The sequence below is a fragment of the Pholis gunnellus genome (assembly GCF_910591455.1).
Source record: "Pholis gunnellus genome assembly, chromosome: 7".
NCBI classification, from domain to species: domain Eukaryota; kingdom Metazoa; phylum Chordata; class Actinopteri; order Perciformes; family Pholidae; genus Pholis; species Pholis gunnellus.
Window position 1 is genome coordinate 12,139,979 of NC_136533.1, and position 12,482 is coordinate 12,152,460.

The 12,482-nt window shown below is 44.8% G+C and overlaps 1 protein-coding gene across 2 annotated transcripts in view; it reads right to left on the reverse strand.

The window, feature by feature from the left end:
- scaper (S-phase cyclin A-associated protein in the ER) overlaps positions 1 to 12,482 on the reverse strand; it is a 54,010-nt gene that overhangs the window by 33,482 nt on the left and 8,046 nt on the right. For both annotated transcript variants that reach the window (XM_079162696.1, XM_079162697.1), the window contains exons 5-20: positions 11,921 to 12,021; positions 11,383 to 11,499; positions 10,583 to 10,710; positions 10,188 to 10,474; positions 9,307 to 9,648; positions 7,857 to 8,024; positions 7,691 to 7,757; positions 7,474 to 7,591; positions 7,025 to 7,136; positions 6,457 to 6,597; positions 6,020 to 6,175; positions 5,783 to 5,925; positions 5,577 to 5,658; positions 5,336 to 5,488; positions 4,120 to 4,227; positions 308 to 444 (exon numbers count right to left, since the gene is read on the reverse strand). In XM_079162696.1, the coding sequence (XP_079018822.1) occupies positions 308 to 444; positions 4,120 to 4,227; positions 5,336 to 5,488; positions 5,577 to 5,658; positions 5,783 to 5,925; positions 6,020 to 6,175; positions 6,457 to 6,597; positions 7,025 to 7,136; positions 7,474 to 7,591; positions 7,691 to 7,757; positions 7,857 to 8,024; positions 9,307 to 9,648; positions 10,188 to 10,474; positions 10,583 to 10,710; positions 11,383 to 11,499; positions 11,921 to 12,021 (2,360 nt within the window). The remainder of the gene's footprint in view (positions 1 to 307; positions 445 to 4,119; positions 4,228 to 5,335; positions 5,489 to 5,576; positions 5,659 to 5,782; positions 5,926 to 6,019; positions 6,176 to 6,456; positions 6,598 to 7,024; positions 7,137 to 7,473; positions 7,592 to 7,690; positions 7,758 to 7,856; positions 8,025 to 9,306; positions 9,649 to 10,187; positions 10,475 to 10,582; positions 10,711 to 11,382; positions 11,500 to 11,920; positions 12,022 to 12,482) is intronic.

The window sequence follows — 12,482 nt, forward strand, 5'->3', positions numbered from 1 at the left end:
AAACATCCTGCACACGGAGGAAGGCTTCAGATTTGGCAATGCCATGGCAGCAATTTGGAGGAAAGCTCTTTGCAGGTGAAAGCTGGGGCCCTACTGATCGATTTGCAGTTTTGCTCCCCAATCCCAGAAAGTGGTCATAAATTAAGCTCATCAGTGTTACCTTGTGGACAGCCAGGATGCACATAACATCTGCTTTCCATCTCCTTGTCACTCATAAAAAAAGTCCTGGCAAAGTTTTGTCCTCTGCGCACGCCCCTGAGAGGATGCCGAGGGAGGAACAGAGAGAGAGAGAGAATGGATGCATTACCTGGAGTTCATTCTGGCGCGGAGCTTCTTCGCTTTCTTCCGTGCTTTCTGCCTCTCTTCTCCATCCTTCATGCTCTCAGAAGACACAGAGCTGTCCGTCACTATATCCACAATGTATTTCTTCAAGGAAAGATGCTCCTGGAGTAGACAAAATCAATACATCAAACACATTGCAGGCAATTGTAAGAACCATTACTTATAACAGGCTTCTAAAATAAGCTATCGGGTCTGTTTTTGGTACAAAAACAAGCCCATAAATCACTGGTGGAAATTAAATAAGTACTTTTACTTGAGTATTTCCATTTTCTACCCCAGTATATTTCAGAGGGAAATATTGCACTTTTTACTGCACAAATGTATCGAAAAGCTCCGTCTATTTACAAAACACGTAATCAGCTCATAAAATACAGTATGAGGCATTGTTAAAGGTGAAACTAACAAGGATGTAAAATAGGTCAAATTAGCTTTACCTGGTCAGCTACAACATTAACATGCAGCTTATACATCAATGCATCTGTAAAAGTATTCCGAAGTAAAGGCTCTGAATACTTCTCCCCCTACTGTACAGAGAACAGGAAGATGTTCTTCTACGACTATAGAAATGAGCAGAGGTTGTACACTTCAGATGTGGCACTGAATATATAGTGTGCCATGTAGATCCACACCGCTCAATAACACCATAGTATCCTGTAATTACCCCCAATGCTTTAGTGTTTTGAAGCCCATGGACATGCTAAAAAGGCTGGAGGTGTTGCCTCCTGTGTGGCCCTGTCAGATGACTCGGATATTTCCACCAGAAGACAAGGGAATGTAACCCAATTTGAACAACACGATGCATGTGCAAGAAACCAATTACCCAATTATGCTGTCATCCAGCACCGCAGAGGATAGGACGGCCTCACGGATAAACGGTTTCCACTCAGCCGTCGAGCTAACCCGTGCATGGGCTGCTGTGTACCCGATGGTCACGAGTGTCGTCAGTACACCTGCTGCCTGAATTGGGTTTTCACTTCTCAAAAGGCTGAGATTTCTGAACGAGCTTCTTACTATGAAACTGAACCGTTTTGGTTATCTTACACGACACATATCCTGTGGTTAAATTGTTGTCTGTGCTTAATTCAATGTTTGGAAGTCGGCTGGACTCCATTGGGAAAACGTGGTGTCACATACATGCTCATGTTGCCAGCAATTTCAATCAAATCAGCTTATACCACACCAAAACATTCCTAATGATGCAGCAGAGTTTTACTGTTGTGCACTTAGTCATGCATATTCAATATTATGGAGAAATATATCCGATTTAATTTCTATCAAGTAGTTAAGATCAAGTAACTAACTTAAGAACTATGTTAGTCGTTTTTTTGGGGCCTAAAAGTAACAAGAGTAAAATAGGGGGGAAAAGATGCTGATATGAAGGATGTGTGTGTGTGTGTGTGTGTGTGTGTGTGTGTGTGTGTGTGTGTGTGTGTGTGTGTGTGTATTTGTGTGCGCACACCTCTGCCCTCTCCTCCAGGATACTACAGGTCAGTCATGACTCATGGCTGTAGCGGTCCCTCTCATGGGAGGCAGCTGTTCAGTAATCTCTCTGAGAGGCTATCCAGTGCACAAGCCACTCACTTAATGGAATTTCTCAGTAACACATCCAAAGCATCTTTGCAAAAATCACACCGGTCACATAAAAGGCTACCTGAAATATTAATCTGTCAAATATAGTATAATGCTGACATAGAGACTACACTACCGACTATGAGAGCAAATAAATATATAATGATTACATCCCATTTCCTGTTGCTGGGAGGTGAGACAGAATGGTGGAAGTTGTTTGAGACAATCAGACTCGATGACAGACAGGCGTCGACCACTGAACCGTTGTAACAATAGCAGCAAAGACGCTGGCCCGAGGGCATCGCTACCGCACCACAGATTGCCTCTGGTGGGAGGAATATGATACCGCTCTACACATCTCTCCCTTTCCCCGACTACACAGAACTAAAAGGCTCCCACACAAATACAGATTACATGGGATATGTTCATCCACTGCCTCTTTTGTCACACACAAAGGCCTGAGAGGTAGGCTTTCCATTTGGCGTGAAACAAACAGCTGTATTTCACGCCAGCTACTAGATAAGATGCGCAGTGTTGAGTTACCATCACGACAGTGGTTTACATGACATTTTTGTATTGAACTGCATACTATCAGAGACATTTAAGGAGGGGACGAGTCACTCAAAGACAAAAAAAACCCTCAAAACTATTCACTGGTTCTCTCTTTCAACAGCAGCTTCACTGCTATAACTAGACAAATGTCAGATCTGAAAACAGTGTGGGAGAGAGAGGCTCGCTTCAGCTGGCAGTCTGGATATTTCATCACGGTTCTCAAATTGTGGCCATCGGCGCAGCTTTGAGTACAAGAACTTCAGCACTATTCAGTGCCTTTAAGAGCTCTCATACCCTCTATTGGCCGTGCTTACAGAGCACTACAGACAAGCAGAAGAAGGTTTTATTTTAGCTGCCGTGACTAAAGGTGATCAATAAATAAAAGTCCTTAATAAAGTCATGCGTCTTGAATAATACCTGCAGCGTATTAAACCGGGACAGGTCCCACCCGGTTGATAATCCTGGTATTTTTTTCAATTTAATTCACAAATCAGAATGAGAGGAAGTGACCAAATACGAAGGAGCGGGGCATCTGCTGCCCGCTTCTGCCGAAAAACTATAGAGTGACCTCTGCCCAGTTGAACCAACCGTCTTCATTTTAATTAAAAATCTTTCATCGCCGGAAGAGTTATGGAGCCGCAGTCTGGAAAATAGCTGGCAGTGGTATAAATGAAATAGTGGACACCAAAATGAGCTTTGATATAAATAACAAGGAGCCACATAAGTCTATCTAAACAAAGTCTCCAGGCGTAGATCTATCGGACGGCTTAATGTACTTTCACATAGAGAAAGAAATAGTACTTCTGGACATCTAAATATCATCTAGAGATACTACACTGACTAATAATCCAATCCAATAACAACCCACTTAATACAAACTGTTCACATTTACATTTAGCCGGATACAGAACAGGACAAGGATGACTTTCAGCAAGGGCTTAAACTTTGAAGCTGGGAAAACAGTAAAGCCTCAACATTATGGTTATTGGTAAAACTATATCATATGGAAAGAGACATATTGCAAATGTGTATGAAGTAGTGCTCATATATGGACTGTTGGGTAGTGCTATATTGGTGAAGTGGCCTTGTTTATCATACTGTCAAACTGAAAAAAAATGACCTGCATTTGGAAAGGAAATGATTTAGAGGAAAGGAAGGAGGGGGGTATCAATTATTCCTCGCTGGAAAAAGCTTTGAATGAAGGAGCTGCTGGGGCCAAAGGTGCTGCGTATAGCACCAACAGTTGTCAGCCTCACAATGAGCACTGCTGAAAAGCCAATCTCATATTGCAGCCTGAGAGGTTACCTTGCATTAACGAGCTGCCTTCCCATGGAGAAGCGCTCCGTGACAAAAAACCCGCACGGAGACAAGGGGGTGACGTCACCCCTCCACTGAATCACTGAACCCTAACTGTGTACATTTCGAGGCCCATTTGTAATCGCACAAAGCCAGCGACGGAGCCGTGGCCGTATACAAGGGGGATGCATAAACAATAATAATGACCACGTCATAAAAAGACAACTACGGTGTCTCTTTGTCTTTTTAACATGACACATGCAGCGGTAATCTTTGACAGGATGAGTGGATGTTTGTTCCTGGGTGTGGGGGTGTGTGTGTGTGTGTGTGTGGGGGGGGGGGGGGGGGGGTGATACGCACCACTTCCTCGTCAGAGAGCTCCCGTCCTTGGATGCTGCTACTGTCTCGCACGGCCTGTTGGTGCCTCTTGCCCTTGGTGTGGCTGAACAGGTGCACCTCTGAGGTGATCTACAAACACAAACACGGTGGTCAGAGGTCACTGCTGCGGACACAATGGACACAGAGGCAGGGAAGGGTCAACAGAGCCCCGTGGGATTCTGGTGAAACAATATACCACATGGGCTTTTTTTTTTTTTTTTCCAATGGGACATGACCTGTGTCTTTCCTGAACCTCAGTTTAAGGCTAAGACTAAGGCGAGGAAACGTGATGTTGTGTGTAACTTGGCTATACAGATAAGATGCCTTCATGAATGCATTATCTTATTCTGACAATACTAGTTGAGCTTAAAGCAACAGAGTGTAGCTGTGGAAACCACTCAAACATCGTTGTATCTGGGATCATAATATATATATATATGTTTTAAAGACCTTAAAATGCCTAATCTTTTGCAAAATAATATAATAATTAGCTTGCATTACATTGTAACTCAGTCAAATATTGCCAAAGGAGAGTTGTGGACTAGATGAAATAAAAGTGGCCACAACAAGAGTCAGGTGCAGAGCGAGCAGTGTTGTTCTGCCATCTCTGGAAACCAGCCCATTTCAAATGGTTTGTGTTTAATGTCATTAAATGAAGTGCTTGCTGCTGACCCATCTATGATCTCTGGTGTCAGATGCTGGCCAAGGTCATCCAACATTTTAACAAGATTTCCCCCCCTTTGACTCCCAACCCTCCTCTTTATCTGATGCTGGTTTGAAGACTCAAGGTGTCCCACCCCCCTTGTTGCCGGGGAAGCCCGTCCATCAGAGATAAATATGTCTGCTTGTGGATTTGTTGCCTGACACTCGAAAAAGAATAACCATGCCCAGTAATAAATCTTTGTTTAAGAGTCCATGTTTAATCAATGCAGTTAAATCCTCATTTAAATGTGCCCTCTTCCAAAAATCCTCTGAATCACCTTCCTCAGCATTTTTATGTACAAACAGTCTGCCGGTTAACACAGGGGAGTTTGGCCATCGCGGCAAAGCTGCAGCATGCATGTCTTCTTCTTTTCTTCACTCCCATGTGTACATTTGAAAGTGACCAGGACTTTGTGTTGTATTTAGGACATGGAGGTTGTGCCGTGTATCGTTAGGGAGACCAACATGAGCCCTGACGGGATGAAACTGTACTTACCACAACGCAGCACAGGGAGCACTGTTTCTCGCGCTCATAGGGTGTCAGTTTGGGGGCGTAGTCTGTGTTAGCATGTCGACCGCTGCTGAGCTCAGCGGCCTTCTCCTTCCTCTGCTCGATTTGCTCCATGTGCCTGCGGCTGCTCTCGTCATGCTACGGAAGAAACCAGAACACCACGGATCATGTGGGAAAGTGGGATTCCTGTAGGGTGTCTAATGGAGATGTCCTGATTTAAACTTACCTTCAGCTGTATTTTCTTCTGCAGCTCCTCCATGGCCTCCTGTTGAGCAGCACTAAGAGCAGCCAGACGCTCTTCTCGATCTCTTCAGATACGACATAGAAAAGCAGTGTGAAACGACTGCAAATACAATTCTCACATTTATCATTTATTTAATTAGCCACCTGTGTACACATTCTTCCATACTGAAGGGATTTGGGAATACATACCTGGCTCTTTCCCGTGCTGCGTCTTCTCGAGCTTTCTCTTTTTCCTGCTTCTGCTGTTCAATACGAGCCTCCTGCTCCTTCCTCCGCACCAGCAGCTCCTCCACCCGGGCCTGTCGCTCTGCTTCCAGGACCCGTTTACGCTCCTACACAGGAAACAGAAGGTATTGTTGAAGATGCACCAAAAATGTGAAAATGTAGAATTATGCGATTCAAATCAAGTATTGTTTTTTGTAGCACCTGCACAGCCTCATCTCTGGCCTGCTTCTCCTCCTGCCTCCTCTGTCTCTCCTCCTGCAGCTCGTTGAGGCGTTGCTCATACTCATTTAACTTGGCCAGGGCATCGTGCCTCTTGTTTTGGGCTTCCAGAGTGTTGATGAATGCGATTTCATTCACCTGTACAGACACATATACTTATTACCGAGGATATGAACACACACACACACAGTATATAATATGTAAATAAACATAAACACATGTACAGAGAGAAGTATCTAGCCTAAATGTAAGTGTTGAAAAATTGTTTTGGCTAGAATCAACCCGACTTACGCAACCAACCCACATCACTCTGTTTTCAGGGACATTTGAAGTTGTAGATTTCATGTTTTACATTACACTAGATTTAGAAAATTCCTCAGCTGTCACATGTAAATAGTTACTGCTTTTCCCTCCTCTACCTTGGCCTCTTCTTCTTGAGCCTTCTTCACAATCGCCTGGAGCTGAACCTCTCGCTTTAACTCTGCGTGTAACAGCTTTTCGTCCATCATCCTCCGACGCTGCTCCAACAACTCCTCCTTCCATTTGCTCACCTCCTTCTCCTGCAGAAAGTGAAGAGTGAGAAAGAAAAAAAAAAAGAAAGAATTATGTACATTCTCTAGGACAACACAGACAATGGATTCATAATCTTTCAGTTGCTGCCCTCACCAGTGTGTGCAGATGGGGATTAATGCAAATATACACTTTATGGTTTTATGTGGTTAATTCTGATTTATTCTAGGTCTCACTCATCTTGCCATGGTCTGGAGAACAAAAACAAACTTCATGAAAGGCTGTTGATTTTGGCCAGGGGACTCTCTCATGGCTGTCTGCGGCCAGCTGGCCTGGATGCGACTTGAGGGGGTTGTAATATTTAGCGATTCTATCGGGCAGTGTGCTGACAAAACCTCTCATTATGAGCCAGGCTGGGCTTCGCTTGCGTGGAGTTTCTTCAGGGTGCTTTCCGTCAACTCGGCATGTTATACTCACCCTCTCCAAGAGCTTCTGCAGTTTGAGCGTCTTTTCCTCCCGGAGTTTGTCCCTCAGCTGCTGCGCCTTCAGCTGTTTCTCCTCATGTTTCTTCTTTGACTCTGCAATGGTTCTGTCACAAACATGGAAACAAATCATTCATCTCAACCTCCTTATCAACAAAGGCAGACGTAGACTCTGATAGGCACTAGGGCCTGTTTAGACGTTGTGGGTGGCAACCGAAAAAGAAAGAGGTAATATGCAGTAAGTGGGCCTTTGACTCTCGGGCTGCTGGGTTAAATCCTTGTCAAAATAAGGTGAGGGGATTGTGAACGAGGAGGGCGCTAAACAAGCAGAGAAGCTAATTGTACTGTGCGGATGCATGTCCCTGTGTGTTCGAAATAAATGAAGCGGTTGAAAAAGGGGCAGATGTGCTCAACCGATCACGACATAAAGAAAATGTTTTGCACCTTTTGCGTGACGGTGAGGACAATTTCTCGTGCATGTGGATTCCATGTCCAGGAGGCCGAGCGGGTTCTTCCTCTACTATGTCCCCCCATGAGGTACTCTGACGCCATGGCTCACGGGCTACAGGAAAGACGAGCAAGGAAAACAAACAGATCAGCGTCGTGTTTGCCCTTACAAACAATGAGAGCTCAGTTTTTATTCAGATGTTGACGTCCATACCGTCATAATCCGCCAGCACATCAGTCCAATCAATATTGACACCTCCAACTCCGTTGCCGATGCTAGCCTGTGGTAAACAATTGTGTTGTTGATATATACAGCATCAAATAAATAAATAATCTAAACTCTATTGGCGGTCAAACTAAATGAGCACGAGTCATCTTACAGAGAAGTCATTTTCGTTGTCAGTGTCCAGGTCGTTGTTCTCGGCCTGAATCTCTCTGGTCAGCTGCTCCTCCTCAGCGATGGCGCTGGCAATCGCCTCCTCGTTGGCTTTCTCCAGTCGGTCGGCAAGCTCCTCTTTTTTGGCCAGAACCTCGGCCATGGACTGTGGCTGAACACATGGCACAGATACCAGCTCACACACAAAGCATTTCACACTTCATACATGTTGAGTTCATACAAACAACCGCTGAGACGTTACTTTTATTTATTTATATATAGATATATATGTACCTAGTTTGCCCGTTTTCTATCATTGCTTACATTATGTCAAAGAGGAGTTTCAATACTTCTGCCGCTCTCTATAGGTCAATTATGTTGACAAAATATTGAAACCTCTTTGATTATAATGCAGTAGATCACACCAACTAAAATAGAGCAGACGTTTCGATTTTTCTCGTAAATGAGTACAAATTATAAAATATCTTAAATAGAGAAATGTGGTAAATATTCAATGTGCAGCACCTGTAATACTACAGTGTAGCCTCTGTGCAGTTGGTTTAAACACTGAACACCATATCAACCCAATCACAGTTTGTACCACACAATCATCACAAGTGAGGAAGCATTCAAGAGTCATGCGGGGCGCATTTACCGTGAGGATGAAGAGATGGTGAAAGGAGGAGACTGATGGTTTTGCCACAAGGAAACCGTTTACTTCAACCAAAAGTATTTTGGGAGTTTTCATGACATGGCAATAATAAGCAAAGGACTCACAGACTACTCCAGAGCAGCAACTACTCTAAATGAATTATAGAGCCTTCTCAACAGTATGTGTCTTTTATATGGAGGTATGCATGGGAAGGTTTAAAAGTTCTGGATTTAAAGCTTAAGCACACAGGTATTGCCTGGACAAGGTCAAAGACGAGACTGGTGTTAAATTTGAGGCCAAATAGCCTTCACGGCAGATTTCAGTTCAATTCACAAACTGTCAAAATCCGACAGTATCCCATTTAAAGGTGTAGTCGTCCATGATTAAGTATACGGAGCTCTTTGTTTACACACTCCATGATGCTTAATAACAGTGACAACACCTGATGCAGGTGGACAATGCTTGCCTCAGATCAGACGCTGGGTTGAATACAAACTGGAAAATCAGTCTGGGTTCCGCAGCATTCTTTTTTTTTTTACACAGAATTTGGTATTTTGGCCAAAATAACTAAAACAAGTTGAGAGATTAGATTTAGGCCACATGCTCAAGTACAAAAGTCATCTGCTCACAGCTATTCTTCACAGTGAGAGGCGCTATAACAACACTACACAGAGCTATGCAGTCTTTCCTGCACATTGGGACTGGAGGTTTCTTTAGATTGACTTTGTTTTGGCGGTGAAGTACCCTTGGGGATCCCCCCCCCCCCCCCCTCCCTCCCCTCCTCCCATCTCTCAGCACTCACAGTAGAAAGCTCTGTGGGGTCCAACACACTCTCCAGTTTCACAGCTGTCTCAGGAGTCTCAGCCTGTCCTGGAGCAGATGTGGCCATGCCCTGCGACACGCCACCCTCAGCCACACTGTCCCCAAAGGCCAACAGAGCACCAAGCCCATCCGTCTGGGGAAGGTCTGGGGATGTTGAGAGGGCCGGAGCAGGGAGGACCGGGACTGACAAGGTAATGTCTGTTGGTGAGGATGGGGGGGGCTCTGGGGCTTGGGAAGGGGTAGGAGCTGGTATGGGGGGAGGCGCGTCTTCACAGGGTGCGTCGACACACTGCCCCGAGTCTTCTACACTCTCTGCTGGGGGCTGCACCGACAGTCACACACAAACACACGCACACTCAATTAAAGACATGCAGAATTCAAGCAATTCATGACAGCAATAAAATAAAAAAAACTTAATAAAAAATATTAAACCAATCAATACTCAACACATAGCTGAAAACACAAATCATGCAGGAAAGCTGGTACTGACATGCCCTAAATATCCAATCATGATGTAAATAAACGGATAGATTGGAAATAATGACCATGTATGTATGCAAAGTATTTAAAAATCAACCGATGGCTGTAACACACTCTTACCATGTGTGTCGTGAGGCATCGACAGAGTATTTATTTCATGATAGTGAAAATGGGTTTTCTGCCTCTGAAATGTCAGCGTACAATCAATCGCCTTAAAGTTGATATGCCTGTCTGGACGGTCTGTCTACGAATACCAAGGAGGCCAAAACAAAAACAAATGTGGCTGATAAAATAGTCTAGTGTTACTCTGCTCCTTGTGAATAATTGATATCAAGGGACTGCTCTGGGAGAAAGACGTCACAAGGTACTGAACCTCAGTACCTCCATCGTGTTCCCGTTCTCTGGACATCCAGCTTCCTCCAGGGGGTCGGGCTCCACGAGGCCCGGCTGCTCAGCGTCCTTCTGGGTCGTGTCCTCGTCCGAGGGACACACAGGATGGAGTTGTTGCTCCTCATTTAGTGGCAGATGTGACTGGTTACACTTGATGCTGTCCTGCTTTGGGGGGACATCAACCAAGAGGGGGCTGACCTTGACAACTATGGCGGCAGAGCGGGGCTTGGCAGTACGTCCTCGCTGGACCGTCTCCCAGCCCTCGGCATCCTTTTTACCTGGGAAACACGAGAGTACCTCGTGTCAGTCAAGGATAACAAGACGCGTTACTGCGCTCTCCATTCTCTTAAAGTGCATTCTGGGTCTGTGCAGAGGAGAATTCTTACCCAGTTTCTCTATAGGGGCGGTGGTTTGTTGACTGGAGCTCGGGACGGACTGAGTGCACTTCACTCGGTCCGCCCAGCTGGGGCCTGTGTGGGAAAGCCGGGCTGCAGCCAGAGTAGGTGGGGGACCACTGAAACACACACACACACACACACACACACACACACACACACACACACACACACACACACACACACACACACACACACACACACACACACACACACACACACACACACACACACACACACACACACACACACACACACACACACACGAACAAACAAATGTGAACCTGACAATGAAGCCTTCACTGTCTGAAGGTTTGATTTTCAATTATATTACAGCAGTCTGTCTGAGAGGCTTCAGCCGTCTGAAGACAGCGTCTGTCTAACACCCCAGCACTCTCCACTCTGAGGCAGCACGGGACTGTAGTGGACAACAGGCCTCCGTTATGATCAATATCCATTTCCTGCAGCATCCGATTACAGAGGAGTGCACATATTGAACCGATGCTTCAGCAGTCTTTAACTGACGCTTTCATCTACACCTTCCACTGATTCTACGGCCAAAGAGTGAGAGACTCGACAAATTGCATTAAACAAATGCTTCACCGTCAAGAATCAATGGCTGTATTGTAAGATAACGTAGTCTGCATCTTCTAACCCCTTTAAAAACATTTAAAATATTGATTGGTTAATAGCAGAATGCCTTAGGAGATCATTTTAATCAAATAACATGTTGATCTTTAAATGGATCAAATGCCTAATGGGGTTTGGTGAAATACAGTAAGAGAGCTTACCCAAAGGTGAGGGCGCGACGTGCACCTGGAGAAGGAACCATTCTGTCCGCTGAGGAGCTCGGCATCACATGACGTCCTGGAGACATCTTACGCACCTCCCAGGCTAACGACGTGGGCCTGAAGCAAAAGTGGCAAACATTACATAACCAACACTAATCACGATTCCTAGTCGCACAGACTTGGCTCACACTTTGGCAAATCAGTTAAATGGCTGATTTACTTGCAGCAATTTACACAATAAATGGAGCATGTATAAGTTTCAGGATGTCTTATTGATTAACGGTACGCCGTAAATGAACAAATTGGGGAGGCAGCACTGGGAATTTCATTTCTTAATCAATTTACGGTTGCAGTGGTTACTGTGTTAAAGAGAAGCCAATAAACTCATGGATCTCTTGGAATTAAAGCCAAGGCTATTGATCCGTTCTGTTTGCGACTCAAAGCCAGGGACCAGAACGCCGGCACATCCAGTTTCACCTCAGGGAGCGATCGAAAACGGGAGGTGACAGAGTGAGAGATAAAGAAAAGGGAAGATCACCTGTTCTGGGCATCTGTTTTCTCCAACTTCTCCTGGAGCTGGATCCAGTCTATGAGAGCTTTGAAGTCCCGTACGTAGTTGTCCAACATCATCAACACCTCCTAGAGACAGCAGTCACAACAGGAGGGAGAATGATTACAAACACAAACATGAAGAGACGGTGCAATGCACAAACCATTTGAAAGGGAGGTTGACATACGTGCAGCAGATTTGTTGGACAACATTAATGTCAAAAGGCAAAGTCAATTTTGTTTCATAAACCAAGACAATTACCATTTCAGTGTCTATAAAATGCAGCAACCAAACATTAAAAAGTCTGTGGCTTCTTGACGTCTCCTGTTGATTTCTTATTATTTTTCACTATCTGGATTTTAAGAACTCTTACGTGTGTGCTAATCAAATAAAAAACAGACAAACGCTTGATTGAGAAGTTTGAGAAACATGCGAGAAGGCAAACTCCTTCTAGAAAAGGCCTTTCATCTGCACTGGCAGTGACTCAGTGTTGGTTGGAGGGCCGCGTGGAGCTTTTTCCCAGAGCTCTAATGAAACGAACACAGCTGAT